This window comes from Xiphophorus hellerii, chromosome 3, assembly GCF_003331165.1.
Source record: "Xiphophorus hellerii strain 12219 chromosome 3, Xiphophorus_hellerii-4.1, whole genome shotgun sequence".
In the NCBI taxonomy this organism is placed as follows: domain Eukaryota; kingdom Metazoa; phylum Chordata; class Actinopteri; order Cyprinodontiformes; family Poeciliidae; genus Xiphophorus; species Xiphophorus hellerii.
In genome coordinates, this window is record NC_045674.1 from 13,365,526 (window position 1) to 13,386,540 (window position 21,015).

Genomic DNA, 21,015 nt, shown 5'->3' on the forward strand with positions numbered 1-21,015 from the left:
AGAGTTTTGAGTTAATCTGCACCCTAAGGTGTCTACGCTTTGTTAGTTTATTTGCTTTTTATTAAAGTTATTTCTTTCCTGCTTTCAAGGTTTAGGATAAATTCATAGTTTTTATATTAGAGACGCATTTACAAAATTCACAGTACTTGGATACATATTTTAGTCATTTTAAGGCAGTAAGTGTGTTCTTATGAATTAAGTTCTTTAAAGTATTTCATGCTTTTAAATAATAATAGATTAAATAAATTATTGTCCTTGTTTAGATATTCATAATAATCCAGGTTGTACTGCAGTCACATGAGAACGCCAATAAACTTGACATTCATGAAAAAACGCTTTGTGTGGCAGAAAACATTAATAATGCAAATCACCCTGAACAAATCTTCCAAATTGTAAAACATGGTGGTGGCAATTTTTCTTTTGTTGATATGCTTTTATTAAAGTCGGTCAGAGTTGAAAAAACTATTGGAAGCTGCAAAAAAAACCAAAAAACTTTAAACTGTTGCTGCAAAAGGATGAGTTTTTCCATGTGTGGTGAGTAATTATTTGTTTTTATTGATCTGTACAAAACTTTGAGCTGCTTTCAGTATAAAGGGTGCTTTGTAACTAAAATTTATTTATTTATTTATTTATTGATTGATCAAAACACATTTAAATGTTAGAATGGCCCAGTCAAAGGCCAGACCTAAATCCCCTTGAAAGTCTGATTGATCTATAGATGTTCTCCATTCGACCTGTTTCAGTCTGAATAACTTTACAAAAAGAAATTGGGGGATTTTTAGACTTCAATGTGATTGTCTAACACATAATACCTCAGTAAATTAGATTCAATAACTTTCCAAAATATAAATAAAAATGTTGAAGGCTCTGTAAGTTCACTTTTCTTCACAAGTAGAAAACATGAGGATCAGGATGAAAACACCAGAATGCCAGCATGAAGCATTGGTAACCACATCTGAGTGGAAAGACGGTGACTCACTTAAATGTCTTAGAGCCCATCGGACACTGACTGACTCAGAATGACGAGCAGATGGACGGAGAATAGAGTTATAGAGTGAAGTAGAGGTTAATAACAATTGTCAGTTTGTCAGCAGCAACTATACCTATCAATGAAGAATCTGCAATTTTATTTTTTTAAACAGAAATGGTAGATGGTATATAAATAAATAAAAACAAATGTGCATGCGTAGAGAAGCTAGATTTTTGATGACTTATTTCTGATAAGTCACACATTCAACTGAAGCCAAAAAAACAAAAAGAGAGAGAGAGAGAGAGAGAGAGATACCCCCTTTCGTCTCATTTCTATCTCAATCTCCCCAAAGTGACTCTCCCTTTATCTGTCAGATGCCTCCGTCCATTCTGGAGTGCTAATTTATGTCACACACCTCTCCTGCCACATGACTTCACTGTTCTCTGCATTCCTTCCCGTCAGATCAGTCCCCCCCACTCACTCCCCACCCCCAATCTGCCAACGTCTTCTGCTCTTCCTCCCATCTGTCCTGGTCTTTCTCCTTTCCCTCGTCTCTGCCGACATTAATCAACAAAACATGACAGACTTGACCACACATGCAACATCCACATCCTACCTAAGCTAACACACCCTGTTAAAAGGCCAGATTAGTGTGATGTAAAAAAAGAGAGTAGATAGATAGATAGATAGATAGATAGATAGATAGATAGATAGATAGATAGATAGATAGATAGATAGATAGATAGATAGATAGATAGATAGATAGATAGATAAACAGCATTCAGATTTCTTTGGTTTGAGTTTCATCAGTTTGATTTGGGAATATTTGCTCACGTTTCACAGTAAAAGATTGTGATTGACTCAGATGACCACATCCAAACACAAACATTATCTGTCAGATTCACTGCTGAGCTCTTGCTCACTTAATCCAAAACACTAATTTTACTCACATGAATACATTTTTTGCATATTTGAATGTATGCATTGTTTCACTGTAATACAGAAAAATAAAATCAATTTTCATCTTAAACTTTAAAGTAGAAAACAGAAGATTTAGGACCGAACATAACTGATGGTCGGTGTTTCTCTTGTTCAACCTTTTCAAACCTTTGTTCCATCTGAAGGAAAATAACTCCAGAGCATGATGCTGCCATCACCATATTGTGATACGGTGTGTATGTTTTTCTCTTATTATTTGTGCAGTGTTATTTTTTTTTTTTATTGCCAAACAACCCAAAAGTTTTTGTCCGTTATATGCTTCAGATGATAACATGTTTTCAGGATTTTTGAGATTACTGTTTCCAGGGAAGAAGTTCAACTGGATGTAAGGTGATTCCCAGAACAGCTGAGGAGCTCACAGAGACCCAACGAGTTGACACATAACAAGACCAACTTGCAATTAAAGTGGACAATCAGGCACTGAAGCTGAATCCTTAATAACATCCAGCTGATTACCGGATGAGTTTAATATTTTTTTTCCCCATTGCAGACACATTACATTTTAACAACGGATGGATACACTTTTGAGAGCCACGGTATGTTCTGCTCCTTTCTCACTGTCCAGACTGTGCCTGCAGCTTTCAGGCTGCAGAAGGCTCATAAACAGCTAGTGCTAATTTGTAATCAGCAAGAGAGAAGGGAAATGACCAGAAAGAGACAAAAGGGGTAATAATGGGCGATGTTAGGCGTGGTTGCCTTGAGATAGGTCAAATAAAGAGGGAAGGGAGGCGTGAATGATGAAGAGATACTCCAAAGTGAGAGACAGGTGCAGAGATGACTCAGATGATAATAAAAGAGACTCTGCATCAGTCTGACTGTAAAGGAGAATCCTATGCTGCTTTTTTTTTTGCTTGTGGGTATACGTGCAGTTTTTTTGAGTGGGGACGTGGGAGGCAGGGAAAGAGGGGGAGAGGGAGGTGGAGTGTGTGGAGACAGCCGCTGCGGTGCATTGTCAGGCTGAGCGCACGCAGGAGAGGGAGACAGAGAGAGAATCCCCCATTTTAGCTCAACAATATTACAGCAGTGCAGCGATATCTACAACAATGGCAGTCTGGCACTCTCAGCATTGTGCTATCGATCCAAGCAGTGGAAACCCAATACATGCACACGCTCTCTGATTTTTATTTTATTTTATTCATTATTTTGCATGTAGTTCTCAGATGAAATTGAGGGGGGAAATCTGCAGAAATTCTCACTGAACACGCTCAGTGGTGCAGGTAAGAAACTGTTGGTGATCATGACGGCAGAAATCTGTGAAAATCTCACTCGATATGTGTGTTTTAAATCATTGTGGTGATGTCTTGCATCCTTAATTTAGTCTTAATCTGCTCCCCGCAGGCACACTGACTTACTAACCGGATCTCTTCTAAGACACCGCACTGGAGACGGAGAGCACGAGTGAGGGAGAGAGCCATCGAGCAAGCGCAAGAGGAGGGGAGAGGAACAGAGAGAGCACAGCAGAGTAAAAAGAGGAAAAAAACAGAGGAGGAAGAAGAAGAAGCAGAGAGAAGGAGAAAGTCGCAGGAGGAAGGAGGAGGAGAATGCTCGGTGTCTGGGCAACACTTCCACGCTTGTGTCCAGGGCCTTTGTGAATACACCATGGGATGCATCGGCTCCAGGAGACTGAGTAAGCAGCTCTTCTTTCCTCTCTCTTACTGCGGGATAGAATAGAGGGGGTGGCCGGGGTGATGATGGGGGAGGAGGAGTAGAGAGCGGAGACAGAGGGGGGTCCTGCAGAAGAATGCAGGGGGTTCTGCGTGCTTTTTTTCATTATTGGTGTGTGTGCGTGCGGGTGTATGCGTGTGTTTGAGAGAAAGCGGCTTGTTTTGGAAAGCTGTGCCCATGGAAGCGGTGCACATAGTATACTGGCAAAGGTGTCACTGACAATATTTATTAAAATCTGTCTGTGTATTGGAGTATGTGGGCGTGCGTGCGTGCGTGTGTGTGGGTGCATCCCCGCATCTCCCTGCATCCCCTCTCTTCCCTGCCTCCATCCTCACTCAACCCTTGATTTATGATGCTGGTTGGCAGTATGTATATGTGTGTGAGTAGGAGGCAGAGGGACGGAAAGCGGAGAAAGGCGAGGGGAAAGCTGTGGTAGTGCTTATTTATAGATAGATATGGCTTGGAGGGAGAGAAAAGAGGAAACGGGGCAATGCAACAACACTGTTTGTTGTTATTTATGCAAATAATCGGGACGGATGAGAAGGAGGTAAAGAAAGGAGAGGCAGGCATGCAGGGAGGAGGGGGGAGGAGACAGGCGGATGGCGATAGAAGAGGTGGAAGAGGGAGGGGCAAACGCATGCAGGGGAGTGTATGTGGTGCTGATGGGATTTTTCAGGTGAGGACAGTCCTGGACAAACCCACGTTAAGTACAGCAAAGCAACAACAAGGCTGCTGCTAACAGAGGATGAAGTGTGAAGGTGTCATTGCAGGTAAACAGTCATTGTTTACATGCAAATGGTTCCCTTACTTTGAAACCTGAATCACAGTTAAAAGAGAGAAAAAGAAAAAAATCCCTTCACTGTTGTACATTAATGCTTCAGTCAGCACTTCCAGGAACCAAAAAACGGAACCTTGTTTTACAATAAATACACTTACAATGGGGGCAGTTGAAAAGGTGGCGCTAAAAGGATATAACTCTCTAAAGATTTTTGTTTTTTGTAAAACAAACTGATGGCATTTCTAAGCTTCTGAATATTCTACTGAGGCCTTAATGTTTCATTACAAACCAGCCAGAACCAGGTTCTCTTTGAAAGATTTCATACAGAGGTCAAGAGAAGAATCAGGAGAGTTTTCCCATTTCTCAAAGCTTTAGAAAGACTTCAGCAGGTGGAGGTTTTCCTTGAAAATAACAGCTAATGAACTCAAACATAATGGCTTTTATACCTACACTGCACAAGACTTCACTGCTGAAGAAAAACATGCCGAAGCGCTTTTAAAGTTTTTGGAAGGCGATTTTAGACAAATCAATTAAATCCTTGGAGAATACAGTCTAGTCTGATCAGACCAAAATGTAGCTATTTGGTTGTCATTCAACACACCATGTTTGAAGGAAAAATGGTACCACACATCACTCCTCAAACCTCTTGCCAATAGTGAAGTTGAAAAGAAGGAGCATCTTGGTCTGCAACTGTTTTGATTTAGCTGCAGGAAGGATGACTAGAGAAATGTACCAGAGCAAGTCAGATAAGATTCTGCAAAATGAAACAATTGTGGCAAGAAAATGATCTCAAGCATGCAGCACAGAAAGCAGTCAACTCAAGAAAGAAAATAAAGCTGCTGAAACATCACAGTGTACCACCCAACTTGAATTTAAAAGAAATAAATAACTGAAAAGTAGCCTTTAAAAGCTTTAAAATTTTTAAAACATTTTGTGTAGAACAAGAGATCAAAAATGCAGCTAAGAAATCAGGGTCACTGATCAACACAGGAGACACCTTAAAGTTGTCACCACCAAAAACGGCTTTTTCCTATGTATTCCTCTTACATAAAAACTTAATTCACAAGCTAGATTGTTTGATTTCTTTGTATGTTTGAAGGACTTGAATAGTTACCGATGTATTCTGTGTATTTAGTGTCAGTAGCCACAAACATTTAAGTGATCAATGCTTATTTTTCCTACTATATTTACAGCAAAAAAAAAAATACAATTCAGCATTTTGTCAGAACTAGGTAATAGACAGCGGGGTTTATTTATTCATTCCTAACTAAATGTGATGAAGAGGATCTTAAAAATAACCTGGATTTGCAAGTTCAGAAAACAGCGAGAGGACTGCATGACACAGTTAGGAAACCAGGTGTGAACCGAATACAGCAAAAACAGCAGAAAATGATAACTAAATAAAAAAAAAACATCACAGCAGCCTGGGTTATCCAGAAAGCTTTATGTGGCACCTTTCAAAGGACAGGAGGAAGCTGGGATCTTCTATCAAAACACAGGTCAGACCAGAGTGACTCGAGCTGAAGTAAATAATGTGACTGAAAGACACTTTTAAATATGTTCTTGTGTTTTTCTTATAAAAGCACAGAGGATGTTCACAAATAATGACCACTGTTTTATAGGTTATGCATAAGTGATCATTTGCAACTGCTGCATTGTTCCAGAACACCATCCCACTGTGTCTGTGCATCTGCTTGGTTTGTAGCCCTCAGTTTTCAATAAATATTCCAAGCACTGTAATGCACCACAGCGTAGCATGAATATGTAAACAAACAGCACTTAAGAGAACAACGATCCGCTGTTATCAAGCCGCTTAGGTCCCTGATTCCCTGTGAAGCAACGGAATCAGCAGCAGTCCTGCCAGTCTGCAGGCGTGGCTGTGTTTATCCTGAGTGAGAATGGCTTTAGTGTGCTCTATTGATCGGCCTTCTCAACTGCAGTCCACGCTGCCAAGCGGAGATCAACAGGAGCAGCAGCAGGCAGCAGGCTCTGCCTTTGTGCCGGAACGTATCGCCCTGATGTCTGTCCAGCTTCGTCATACCATGCACTGTGTTCACCTTCCAGGGTCAGAATTTGTAAAATAAATGTTTGTCGTAGTAACAGGGACTGCTTCCTAAAATATGCAGTCAATTAAGTCTTTCATTCACACAATATACAACGTCCACCAGTAAACATGTTGCTACAATATATGAGTACAACATAAGGAAATAGATGTGGATGGCTTGTGTTTTTAACAGTTAGCCTGGTCAGACAGTACATAAATTAGTATCCCACTGATGATCAAATTTAGGGTTTGGAACATATTCCAACAAACTGAGTGAAAGGTAATTCAGAGACAAATGAAAGCCAACGTCACTTGTTTCAGGTGCCCTGGGAGTTCTTGAAGTTGCCCCTTCTTTTTACTACTTACATTTACCGCTGAACAATTACTTCTCCAGCTTAGTAGTATGACTGCCCCTACAGTGGTAGAGCAACAATAAAAACCCGCTTGAATGACTCAGACAGGTCCAGAAAAAGTCAAATTTTCCTCAATTGTACTTTAAAGTTGTGGGCTCTAGTGTCTCTTATATGACAGTGGGCTGACAGGAAACGGGGAAGGAGAGGGGGGAAGACATGCGGCAAATGTCGTCGGGTCCGGGAGTCGAACCCGCGACGGCCGCGTGGAGGACTGAAGGCCTCCAAATACGGGTCGCGCTAACCGCTACGCCACCACGGCATGCCCCCTCGAGTGTTTTTTGACTGTGCCTTGAATATTTAGAAGTTTTAGGCCACAAAGAAGGGCTGTTAAGACATAACAGCAAGGTTGGAGCTTGTTGTTTAATTTATAGTTTATTAAATCTTTCATGGACTCACATGACAAATAGACATCTTTGGAGTTAAGACACCGGATTGCGTCGAAATTGCATAAAACTTGGTTGAGAACATAAAATAATTGGATCCAACCATGATCCATGTTGTTAGCAACAAAATTCTTTGTTTTTTCTTTTGCTTTTTCATCCAGTGCATGAAAGAGCCTGCATCAATCCATCACAAGGTGAAGGCCTTGAGATGCAGCAGACAGAGCTGAACGTTTTTCATAAACTTGTCGAATCAATACAGTAATTACCACCTATATGAACCAGGAAGACTGCATTACATTGATTCTACTTGTATCTGTCAGATTATGCTCCTGCATGGGAATACAGCAGCATCAGTTTAAGACTGTCACAACCACGTAGCAATTATTGCATTTCTGAGATCTGGAGCCGTTAATTCTATTAGTGATCGTTGTGCAAAAAAAGCTGCACATCAGAAGCGTTTTCTCTGCTCCTGCTTATTGGCGCTACACCTGTGAGTGCTTGAAACATTAATCATTGTTTAATTTGGGTTTACTGTGTGTAGAATGACTGTAACTGTGATGTTTTAGGCTGTAGGGTTGATGTCGTAGATAGAAACGTGGGTCAATGTCTGTGGAATCCTTTAAGTGGACGATTATCTGTCCTCACCTACGTGCTTGGAAATGCACCAGCTCCATAAAAGAAATCAAGATCTGAGAACCTAGTTAATCACAAAGGAAAGCCCCCTCAGTTATTTGTGCATCTGTTCAACAGAGGTTTAAATGAGACTGTGAAGACAGAGTATAAATAAATGAAAATACAAGGTGCTCACAACTGATTCAAGAATTGAAATACCATAGAAATTTTGTAGCTAAAGTTCTTTAATACATAAAAGATTCAAGAAAATCATTTTCTTTCTCTCAGAGTTTTGATTATTCTTGTCCATATTAACTAGCAGTTTCCATCCCGAGTCTGTTTGCTCATGTGTATTCATGTATTGATGCATGGACCAGCGAATGACCTCTACTTTACATCTCTCCTGGGACAGCCCACTTGCTGATATATTTATGCTTTGTGTGGGTGTGAATCTAGCAAAAGCGTCCCTGCTGCTTTAACAGCTTCAACTACCTCTCTCTGCTTTTTTTTTTTTTTTTTTGTCGCAGCATTTCAGAGAGGGATTCCCTGCCATTAAATTAAGAAGCAAAACACACACCTTTGCCATCTCACACGCTCAAGTTGATGGACAGCATTTGCCATTTCCGAGTCCGCCTGTAAACTGGCAGATCTGGTGGAGGCGTAGGCTAATTGACAGGCTTCTCTCCAGGTTGGAAAAGCCTTGTGAGAAGGAACGCGCCGAGGCAAAACGACTCGGAGATGTAGTATCCCAGGATCAAGGCTGGACCTGATGACCCTTATCGCACGTTGGCATGCGTGTACGTGCAATCGAACATTGCTCAAGGACTCCAGGAGATGCATCTGCTGTCCTCTAACCAGATACCACTGTATGTGGGGGGTGGAGCAAATTGCGTGTGGTTGTGAGAGGACTGCACACACCCTTGCATGTATCATTTTGTGCTTCGGATCAGAAATGAGAGGCCTGTGTGTGGGCGCACGATGGCAGGCGTTCTGTAAACACTGTGACTCAGGTTCTGAGTGAGTTATGAAATTTGAAACATAATGCTGTCATGTAGAAATTTCATCTCTACTATTTGATCTGTGCGTAAAAGCATGGTGTGTGTAGTTATATGCATTTGTGTGCCTTCAGTGTGTGACCAGCACTTATTGTTTCTGGAATATCTGCAACCGCTAACCACTTTACGGCCGATTAAACAGAACGCTTATGTTCTCAGTGATGGGTAATCTCTTTCTGAATGTCAAAGAGAAAAATAAGCTTTGTGCATCTATAGACAGAAACTTTTGGTCTTTCTTCTTTGGAAAATGTCTCTATTGCAGTCAAATTTATGAATATTATCATGTCTTTTGATAATAATAGTTCTGCTTCTGATGATTGTTTTCCTGCATCTATTCGCATCAGGGATGTGCAATTAATTTTCCTAGAGGGTCACATAAGCAACTGCCACTGTTGTTGAAGTGTAGACCAGTGGCTGAACACAATTTCCCAATTGTATCTTTGATGACAAGCTGTAAATTAAATTCTTAACTTCTTTGGTAACAGCACACATTGAAAGTGAAAAAAATCTAATGTGATCCATATGTCTGACTGCTTAAACTTTATTTTGAGTTAAATTAAATAACTGTTTTTACAAAAACAATTGTTGAATTAGCACAGCCTCATATATATTGATCATCCAGTTTCTGTTTTTCTGAGAACAAGCCTGAAGCAGTTTTTTTTCTTACAGTTTTACGGTAGCACATCGGCTTAAATTCAGCTTCTGTTGATAAATTCATGCTGATATAGTAAAATAAAGACCTGAGCTTAGGAATAAAAGCTGTGTTTACAAAGTAAAAGAGGCATATTGGATTTATGGGACATAAAACATGTTTGATTTCTAGTTTTTATACTCGCCAGCTCTTAATCTTAAGAGGTGGATGTGACCCACATTGACTCAGGTCTAAGCTATATCTAGTTCGCTCATCTGGCCAGTGAACCTTCTTTCATGTCCTCAATACAACTTAAGTGACATTGAAAATGGGACTGCTTAAGATGTTTTTTAACAATGGAAATCGTCACTCTTAAAGCCCAGCTTTTTAGAGTAAACAAGTAATAGTTGTCAACAGATTATTCAACCTGAGCTGCGTCTCTGCAACTCCTCCAGAGTAGCCATGTTTTCTTTGGCTTTTTCTCTAATTAACATTCTCCATATCTTGTCAGTTTAGTTGGATGTCAATAAACTGTATAAGTTTGCATATGATCATGATAAATCAGGGACTTATCACTTTGATACCGAGTTTGGAAATGATGCTTTGCAACCTCCGGCAACTGACAACACAGTTTGTTACTGTTTGAGCTATGTCTTTTCACTTTTCAATCAACAAGAGCATGAATAATCATCAATAGATTTATAAATAAAGACTTAATGCAGTTATTGTTTGCTGTAGAGTGGTGCAGTCTCTATGGTAGCCCAGTAAAAGAGAGGTGAGTTTTATTTTTAGAGCAAAGTTTGCATCTGTGGCTTCACTGACTGCATGCAGTGACAGATGAACTGCCAAAAAGACTGTGAAGCTTTTTAAAATACTTTTATTGTAATTTTAGTCCTTAATTAAACAAATACCACAACACATAGGAATACAATCTTAAGTCTGTCTTGCCTCTGCTACTTTTGCAAGGCTCTATAAGAACGTTGTGATGTAGCACAGGTTGTAGCTTTTCCATCACCACACTGCAGTACTGAGCACCAGAATCAGGATTGCTGCTCCAGAACATCTTTCAGAGTTGGTGGTGATCTCATGTTGTGTTTGAGTGGCTCAGTAAATGCATAATGGTTTTTCTGAGCAGACTGTGTCTTGAGGCTCTTTTAGCTCAGTTTCGTCCACCAAACTCTTCCGACCATCTGGGCTGAGGACATCAGCTGTGTTTTCGCTGAACTCTGTGCCTTACTAAGTCGGCATCTGCACACGGCGCTGCAAGAGGGCTGCTATCCAAAGCCACTGCTCCGCCGTGGCAACCAGCCTTGCTGCAGCTGTCACGGTAAACAAGCACCAAGCCCCCCCTGGTTTCTCGCTGTTGTTGCTGCAGGGCACTTGGAGTAAAAATGACTGATGAAGCTCAAATGTTTCTCACTTCAGCGGGAGCCGTCACAGCACTACAGCTGGAGCCAGAGTTGACAGTGCAGACGCCGAGCATCTCTTTGTTCGCTGTGGACCGTCACATCGCTCCCTCGTTTTTCTTTTGCTCTCCCTTGCTCCTTCTCTTCACCTGAACTAAGCCCGGCTCCACCATGACCGCAGGGGGGTATCCAGCTCTGCACTGCTGTATGTGTGGTGGAGGAGGGAGCACGCACCAGGGGAAGGGAAGCTGGCTCAGAGCTGCGGTCATGTGCTCTCTTGTTGTTTCCTCAAGGAGGGACTCTGCCTGCTTTCTCTGGGGCAGAATAACACTTACTGCGCTGCTGAGAGCATCACCTGTCCACAGGCAGAGGAGGCTTCAAAAATCTCCTGAAATGATTATAATTACTGCTGGTCACCAGATGCACTGCGTTGTATTCATAACCTTGAAATTTTTCATATTCTTTAACTTCGATCTCTAACATTTTGGATATTCTGTGCCAGACGAAACAAGTAGTGCAGCGGAAGTGGAAACAATTGGTGGTTTCTATTTTTTTCTTTCAAATAAAAGACTGCAGCAGGGATTTAGACCTGCTTTCTTCCATACATCTTTTTTGAGAGTCTCTGACTCTATGTTTATGGTTGTTGGCCTGCTGGAAGGTGAATCTCCATCCTAGACTTATAGTTTTTGCCTCTACCAGTTCATCCTGAAGGATTGCTCTGTATCTAGGTGCATCAACCTTCCCATTAACTCTGACCACCTTACCTGGTCGCCACAGCATTATGCTGCCAACACTATATTTCACTGTCTGTCAGGAGGATGTGTTCAGGGTGATGTATGCCACTCATTGCATTTTGCATATAGGTCAGAAATCCAGTTGGGTTGAAGTCTTTACACTGGCTTCACGTAGCTCAGAGGATAGACTTTTAAATACTTTTGTTAGTATATAAATCACTACGTTGCTTAGCACCAAAATACATTGAAGATTTGTTGTTGTTGTTGTTGTTGTAGGAGTCTTTCAAACCTCTCAGGTCTTCTGGTTCTGGTAAACGGAGAAGCAGCGTTCAGTTTTTATTCTGGAACAAACTTCCGGAAAACTGCAAAGTTGCTGAAACACTGAGTTATTTTAAACCAAAACTAAAATTTGATTTGTTTGAGCTGCCTTTGATTAACAGTAACTGGATCATAGTTAATTTTAGCCTGAATTACAACTTTTCATTACTTCTCTTCATTTTTCCTCTGCTATGTAATTTCTTTTGTTTGCTTATTGTGTTACATTTTTATTATGTAGATGACTTTGAATCACCTTGTTGATGAAATGTGCTCTGCAAATAATCTTAACTTGACTACTTTTCTACAGTGACCAGATTTATGAAGTTCACAGCTAAATGTTGCTCCTGCAGACTTACTGTTGCCTTCTTGGTTGCCTCTCTGATTAACACTCTCCTTGGCTGATCTGATTTAGGTGGATCGACATATATCGATTGATAGGTGTTTTCTATCTTCAGATTATAGTCTGAACTGAGCTAGGTTAGATGTTCGTGAGATATAATTTTTATAATTTCACTCTGCTTTAAACTTCTCCTTAACTTTACTTTTATGTTTGCTGTTTGTTTGTTTATGTTTGTTCTCTTTTGGAATAAAGTCGGGTGAACATGTGGACAGCACCCTTTTAAAACATTTATAAATGAAATATTGTTTCCCCTTTACAATAAATGCAAATTTGCTAGTCCATCTCATGAAACCCTCGTTATGATATATACAAGTCGTTGCAAAATAGTGGGGAAAAGTTCAAGAGGCATGAATACTTTTGCAAACTGCCTTGTTTCACAAAAAAATCCCTTAAAGTGATTGTCAATAAGGTTGAAACTGAAAGATGCTAGAAAGTGAGCGTTGTCAATACAACACGCTGTGATGATTCTGTATCACGGCTGAGTGGCTTCTCAGTAGCTGTGTGCTCTGCTGCAGTTCAGAGAACTCTTGGGCCATGTTGTGATTTATGTGCACAGAGAGTGATTGCTAATTTGCTAATTGGCCGAATGAGGCTGATGGATGGAGGGAGGAGAGAGGCTGTGAAAACTCAAGAAGAGGACAGAAGCAGGAGGAGGGAGTAAGCGGTGTGAGTGCATAATTAGACTATATGTTGCTGGCAGCTACATGCATGTGGATGGGTATGTTGATGTGTAGTTTGTGTTTTTAGGGCAGAATTGTAACCCAGATGGGTTAAAAATCTAGGGCGCTCTTCCTCTGCCTCGGCTGCAAATACTGTACATGATATACAGTTGTGGTCAAAAGTTTACATACCCTTATTGTAGATGTGAATGCCATTTTTATTATTTGAATTGTGTTTATATTATTATTTTTCAATGATGGGATAGTTATGCAACAAATAAATTTATTATTTTCTCTAATCAACAACGGTTCCAAATTATAAATACAGGCATAAATACATGCATACAATTTTGTTAACTGTCCATTAGCAAGTTGTTCCTGCAACTTATTGCTACCATCAATAAGCTTCTGATGTCATTCTCAGAGTATTTTGTTGGCAAAGTACATTTTTAATTTGTTATTTTTCTGCCCCCAATCTGGATTTCAGGCATAATACACAAATTTTCAACACAACTGAAGTTGAGATTTTAGGAGGGATGTTCAGGATTCAGCCTGATTTATCTATTTGAAATCTAGTTTTGATGATTGTTTATTGGCTTCCACAGTCCACAGTGAAGAAAGCCTTACAGAGAAGTCTAATGTTGAAGGCAAAGACTGAGCTATTTGGCTATTCTGAGAAGAAGAATGCTTAGAGAACTCAAGCCACGGAAAACCTGACCAACTGTCATGTACAGTGTTGGCAGTATGATACTGTGGGGCTGCTTTTGCTACCAGTGATGCTGGTGCAAAGTAGATAGAGCAATAAAAAAGGAAGACTTATTATTTTTAACGCAAACCAAAGTTTGCATTTGAATAGATAAATCTTTGTGAATGGAGCAAACATCAACAATGTAGAAAATTTGTTTGGCTCTGCGTCAAACAATTTCAACAAACTGAACCAGTTCTGCTAAGAAGAATGAACAAATATTCTACCTGAATCAAGCCAAAAGCTTATTCATGACAACAAAACCAGATATTTGGCCTAAGTTGAGTGTGGCTGTGTGTGTATGTTTGAGTCTATATTTCTAATTTTAATCATTTCTGGATTGCAATATAATATTTACAATGAACTCAAACCTGTCCACTCTTGTTAAAAAAATCTTTAACCGTGTATGTTTTATTATCATTCCACCCTGGAACAGTAAAGGCTAGAAAAAGGCTCACAATCAACACGAGAGTCTTGCTCATGGTGGGAATATGTAAACCTTTCACTTTTCTCTGCACTGCTTTTCTGTCGAACTAATAGCAGCCAATAAATGAGCTGCTCACATTACAACTCTCAGAGCCAACAGACAAACATGTTTGTAATTCCTCTGAGGCCACACAAAGTTCACGTCTATTTGTGGCTCTTGAGCATAAATGTGTTCAGTAAAAACTGTGATGTAAAGACATGTCTTCATTTTAAGAGTTTTACTTTTAGGAACCGCGTTTGTCCTAGTTTGTTAGAGGATTACAGCACTGTGACACATCATCATTAAATAAAACTTGCACACAATCTCCAGAAAAGCTAAAAACTGCATTTTAAGCAATAAATATTCTAGATCTAATAATTATTATAGCAAATGTTACACCAACAAAACTGTGATAAACTACAGTTTCCCTAACGAGACTGACATAGACATTGGAAATAATAGAAATTATTTTAAAGTGTCTTTAATAATTAAGTGGGATTAAACTTCATGAGGTGTGAATCACAGACTTTGATTGTTCCCGGTGAGTTGACTAGAAGTATCCTCTTTAGAAACTCCAACTCTGCAGATCATGTGCGAATGTGACAAAGCGGTCATATTTGCAGTTTGACAGCCCTTTTCTCACAGAAGCGAGGACAGGATTTCTGGAATGAAATCCGTCCCTCGTCACTTGCCCTTGCAGTTATCTGATGTGACTGAGTGGAGTTCAGAGGGAAGGCTAATATCCGAGAGCCCAGCAGAGACGGAGCATAGCTGATGTCTCTGAATCACTGGGTCAGTGGGTCACAGACGTCGCTGGACATCCACGGATCCAACAACTCGGTGCGGCTCTCAAAGCTCCCGAGAATTTGCTCGCGATTGCCAATTGTAGCTGCGTGAAACACGGCGGTGAACCGAGAGACCCGCAGAGGAGGGAACCCCTCTGAGAGTTGCATGCACACAGAGAACAGACCCTCTGATACAGAAGAGCACCTAGAGACTGAGGCTGTGTTTAAACTCCATCAGGAGCAGAGACTCTCTAATTAAACCAATGTTTTAATTAGGATTTGGACAGCCGAATGAGGAGGGATAATAACGTTCCTTTATCCAGCACAGAGCGTGGATTTCAAATGAGTCTCATGTACGGCTAAGTGTTTAATTCGAGAACAATCTCCCAATAAATTATATAATCAGTTGTTAGGCGAAATACATCAATATACAGCAATGTAAACAAAATGTAAAAAAGGGTTACTACCAAGAACCAATGGGTTTTGTTGCTATGCTCATGTTTTTATTAAACCATTGGTTCTGTAGCAGATTGATGAATTACATTAAACTATTTAAATAGACAAATGGTTGGTCTCAGTCTGTGAATCTATCTATCAAAAAGTGTCTAAAGAATACATTACTTATTTAATCCCATTAAATCATTATTGTCACACATTAAATGAAGCAAGAAGATTCTGCATTAGGGCTACATGAAATCAGGAATATGTATAACATCCAATAGTGTTGGGGAATTTCACTTGTAAGCACTTGGAAAATATCAGGCTATAAAATAAGTGTCTATATTGTTGCTATGGTGATATGGGACCTTTGTGCACTGACATATTACTTTTGTGAAATTTCTTTTATTATTAAATTGGGATTGGCAAAGAAGTAAAATGTGCAAAAAAGATTTTTGGGTGACATTTCATTAAAAGCTGAAGATTTTGTTTAACATTCTGTATGATCTGTTATGTCACAGATAAATAATAATATTTTCTCCTCTTTTTGTCTCTCTTCCTGTAATGCACTCACAGCGGCAGATGGCGTGCCAGTCCAGAAGGATGGGGAGCAAGTAAGTCTTCAGCTTTCCATCTCACTTAGTCGTCTTGTTGACTCCTTTCACTGTGGATTTTGCTTCTCCACCTGAGGAATCAACATGGCTACAAACTGTTTAGCTTCCACATGATGATGACTCCACCGGCTCACTGTGCTCATACTGGCAGTTTAGAAATATCAGTTCAACGCTCACTGCTCTTCCCTCGTATCTTAAAGAATCAGCGATCGCTGGTTTTGATGTCAAGAAGTCAGATGTCTGTCACCCATCTGACTCTACAAAAAACAAAGGTGTTTCAAATAAGAACAGCAGAGACATCACCTTCCCTCTTTCTCCAACGTTTACACATTCCCATTGCTTTGTATCCTTTTCTCTCCTCTCTCCTCCAACACTGATCTCATGAGACAGGACACCGGAGAGGAAACCATTTTGAACTAAAGTGTAGAGACTTCTACTTTTCCACCAAATGCACTGTGGACTGATTGCATCATTTATTTATGTGTTGTGTCCCAGAATACCCTTTGGAAAGAAAAAGCAGCTACCCCCACACACCCCTTTACACACCCCCACACACACACACACCCACACACCCCTGTTGGCAGCATGGTCAGCTATTGGAAAAAAGATGGCAAAGCTGCTTCAAGGGGCTCAGCTCTACCACTCAAGTGTGTTAAATCTCTCATCACTTCTACTCCTGTGAAAGGGAGGGAGGAGAGAAAGGAAGAGAGAAAGAGTGGAAGGGAATGGGAGCAAAGAATAGAATTACAAGAAAAGCATGAATTAGACAGGAGGGCGCTCATATCGAATCATAACTACAGTCGGGATACCCGCTGTATCCAGCTGACAGGCCCGACTCCAGTCACTGAACTCAGCAGGCGATTCTGACCAAAAACTGTAATCAAGATTTGACATTAAAATTTCAATTACTTTCACTTTTAAACATTAAAGTTAACTACAGGAGCCTGCAGACCTTTTCGAACTCCTTGAGCTTTTTCACATTTTGTCATGCTGCAATCATAAACTGCAATGTACGTTACTGGGAGGTTATATGTAAGTAGAAGAAAAAATGATGCATGGATTTACATGTTTTTTAATTTGTAAAATTAAAAAGTGTGGTGTAAATTTGTATTCATCCTTCCTTAGTAATATCTTTCCACATATTCTCAGTTGAATTGAGGTCAGGACACATGGATGCTCCAGTCTAAGCCACTCCATTTATCAGATGCAGCAGTGATGGCATAACGGTGCATTCCAGTTTTGCTTTCTTTCTCACTGGTTTGCTCAGTGACCAGGCTAAAAACCGTCACTGGCAAATAATAATTATAATGTCATTATCTTTGAAGATTTTGCACATTCAAATGATGTGAGCAACACGTTCACTAACAACAGTAACACAGTTCTCTGATTTCTTATCAAGCAATAAAAACTTAGCAGCAGTTTCTTATTAGGCAAGGTGACTTTATTTATATAGCACCTTTCAGCCAAAGAGCTAATTTTTGGTAATTAGCTAATTTTTGATAATAGTCAATAATATGTCATTCAGTAAGCTCCATTTAAGTCAGTGGTCTTATGCATTGGCACCTTTAATTAACACTCTCATTGTTTCTGTTGAGTTACAACTGGAATGGCTAATATGCTCTTGTCCAATCTAACTCTCGTCTTGCCATAATTTTGGCATGTTGGTGGTTGCCCAGGGTGGCATTAGAAGGGGGTGCATGAGGATCTCATAATAAAATATTAAGTATTGCCTTTATGCATGTGCGGTCAACAGGAAGGTGGTACCTCGTCTGTTGAGTGGGAATCCCCTGCTTCCTGCTGATAACAGGGAGACAAAGCTGCTTTCTGCAGAACTGCACTGCACCCAGAATAATTTGGATAATTTTGGAGCATTTTAACTGTTTTGGAAGAGGCACAAAGATGGATTTGGTCATGTGAGAATCTCTACTGCAGGCTCTCTAGCTGTAATATGTTAAACTTAGCTGCATGTTCTGAGCTACAGAGCCTCTCTCTCTTTTTAAAGTACTTTATTTTTACTTGTGTAGCAGCCTTTTGCAATATTAATGCACAATAACAGCAGCAGTTGGCCCGCCCTTTGCAGTACACCGAGTGCTGGAATCTGTCAAATGTTGATTCTGTAGTTCTTCAGTGCGGTCCTGAACGTATTTTCATTCACTCGGTTAATAACGTTGGCCACATGTGGCTCTTTCCATTCCTGTTTGTTCCAGTAAAAGTCTTCTTGTGATCAGATCTCAAAAGAAGTAAAAGAATGTTTAAGTTTTGTTAGTTTGAAGAAGTTATGTGAAGTATTTATAAGTTTTTAGGCAGAATGAAGTAGTCAGTGTGCTCTCAGTTTGGAGAAACTGAGGTCTGACAGGAGAGTCAGGATAATTAGGAAAGACCCCAGAGGGTCGATTCATAAAGGTCAGTGTCAGCTGACCTCTTTTGAAGATCTTCAGGAAATCAGCAGAAAATGAATAACAAAGTCGGCAACATCCAAAGAATGAGTTTAATGACCTTCAGAAAGACTGGAGAAATATTGACTAAGAGCCCTTAAAGAAAGAGATACCTGACTGCTTGGACATAAACTAAAAAGATTGAAGGGTGATTTTAAATCTTTGCACCACCATGCTCTTCATTTGGTGTGAAACATTTTTAGACAGTGTTTTCATACATTTGTGCATGTTATGTTTCATTATTACTACAAACTTTATTGTAGTTTTTATTTTATTTTATGCGACAGACCAACACTAATTAGTGAAAGAAATCTGATACATGCTTCGCACACATTTTAAATAAGAAAATGTTAAAGTGTGGTGTGGATTTGTATTCAGCCTCCTTGTGAAGAAGCTTTGCAGCAGAAACTTTTTTTGCTGCAAGTCAATCTAGCTCCAACTCAGTCAGATTTAATGGAGTGCATCCATGAACATTAATTTTTAGCATGATGCTATCACCACCATGTTTCACTGTGGAGAAAGCGACTTCATGCTCTTGTACAATGATCATTTTTAATTAATGTTCTCCTCTCATTTTGTATGGATGACTGTGTTTTGGTAGGTTTGCAGTTTTGCCATACTCTTTCCACTTTCAGATGATGACTTAACCAGGGCTCTCTGAGATGTTCAAAGCTTGTAATATTGTTTTAAGACCTAATATTGCTTTACATTTCTTCACAGATTCATTCCTGACCTCTCTGCTGCATTCCTTGGTTATTATGGTGCTTTTTGTTTTCACATCTTTTCCAAGAAACCTCTGAGGTCTTCACAGAACAGCTACATTTATACTTAGAATAAAATTAGCCACTATTTACTACTAAGGTGACCTCAAAAGGCTCGATGTTTTAAGGCTCGATCATATGCATGATTCATCATGCATATGTTTTCCTCCGGATAACATATGCATCCATCCTTCCTCCGGATAAGCGGAAGAAGATGGATGGATGGATGGATGGATGGATGGATTCATCACAATTATGCGTCATTCTGTGTTAATCTGCCACATAAAATTGAAATTAAATGTATTGCAGTTTGTGATTGTGATGTTACAAAATGTGAAAAAGCTCAAGAGAAGCATATTTTGCAAAGCAATGTGTTTTCCAAAATGCCACAGTATCTGCGAACCACTGCAGTTTACAGCATGGGTGTCCAAATATCTGCAAAAAATAGCTTTAATCCGTGTACCAGTCCAGACAAAAAATATTATCCATATGAAAATGCAGTTCAAGAAAAAATAGGTGTGCTGCAGTTGAGTTTTTACTGCCACACTGTGTCTGTTCACATCGACAGTAGGGTGAAAATACTTAAGCCGGCAGGCCACAAGTGCTCCACTCTCAGCTGACAGAGGGAAATAGTGTCGCAGAAGCTGCTGCTTATCTTCTTTGTCCTCATCATCTGAGTCCGCCTCTTCCCTGCACAACACACACACACACGCCCACCCCCGCACGCGTGCCCCCCTCCCCCTTCCTGTTAGCCTCGGCCCCTTGTCTATCTGCAGCATCAGATACTGATCAGTACACCACTGACATTTCTCTCAAGCACTCACACAATATTCTGCCGGGTTTCATGGGTTTTGGCAGAACATTGCCTCCGAAGAGGAAGCTCGTTTAACCATGGAGTATTCACTCTGCTAAACATAACTAAGCAAATATAAACTGATCCCTGTTTAATCCCCACCCTTCTCCCTGTCATTCTGTTCCTTTGGAAACTCACACGTATCCGTCTCTCCTTTCTTTTCCTGCTCACCTCCTTTAATTTCGTCCTCCTCATCCTCACGTCTGACTTTTAAACCAACTCGGTGCCTCGCTCCTCCTCAACGCATGTCAATGTTCTGTCACTCTCTCTTACTCTTTGCTGCTCCTTCTTTCCCCCATCTCTCCCTCCTCCCGTTTCTCTTCTTCAGCATGGACGTTCAGAGTTTTCATGGGAAGGAATCAATGTAAGTGTTGTGGCATCATTCCTCCATCTATGACTTTTCTCTCTACTTGTTTTTGATTTGTATCACCCTGTAGCTACAAGCTCTCGCTCCCTCATGACCTCCTCTCACCTCCTCAGCTTTATAGTAGACCCTATAGTTTACCGTAGTGGTGCACAGTAGTGAGCACAATTTTTTTAAGTTTACTTGGACTGAAGATTTGGGTAATACAGATGTTGTCTTTTGTATTAACCCAACATCTCCATCACCTCTCCTCTTCACTCACCTTCTCTATAACACACACTGTGTTGATGTCTTTGTGTCTCCCGTCACACCATCCACGCTCTCTTTTTCCTCCCCCCTTCCTCCTCTTCCATTCCTCTCTCTTCTCTCCCTCCAGCTGTCCATGGAGGACACCACATCAATCCTGCCTCGACTCAAGAGGAACTCAAATGCCTATGGCATCGGGGCTTTGGCTAAGTCTTCTCTGTCAGGTGTGTCAGGTGTGTGT

At 40.3% G+C, this 21,015-nt stretch overlaps 1 protein-coding gene across 5 annotated transcripts in view; it reads left to right on the forward strand.

Moving 5' to 3' along the window:
- Positions 1 to 2,875: 2,875 nt before the first annotated feature.
- fam131bb (family with sequence similarity 131 member Bb) overlaps positions 2,876 to 21,015 on the forward strand; it is a 31,544-nt gene continuing 13,404 nt past the window's right edge. Inside the window, exons 1-5 of one of the 5 annotated variants that reach the window (XM_032555979.1) lie at positions 2,876 to 3,186; positions 3,308 to 3,596; positions 16,078 to 16,115; positions 20,493 to 20,528; positions 20,905 to 20,998. In XM_032555979.1, coding sequence (XP_032411870.1) covers positions 3,569 to 3,596; positions 16,078 to 16,115; positions 20,493 to 20,528; positions 20,905 to 20,998 — 196 coding nt within the window. In that variant the 5' untranslated portion in view covers positions 2,876 to 3,186; positions 3,308 to 3,568. Of the gene's footprint in view, positions 3,187 to 3,307; positions 3,597 to 16,077; positions 16,116 to 20,492; positions 20,529 to 20,901; positions 21,008 to 21,015 lie in introns of those variants that run through there. The other 4 variants (XM_032555970.1, XM_032555997.1, XM_032555988.1 and 1 more) reach the window with 4 other exon arrangements.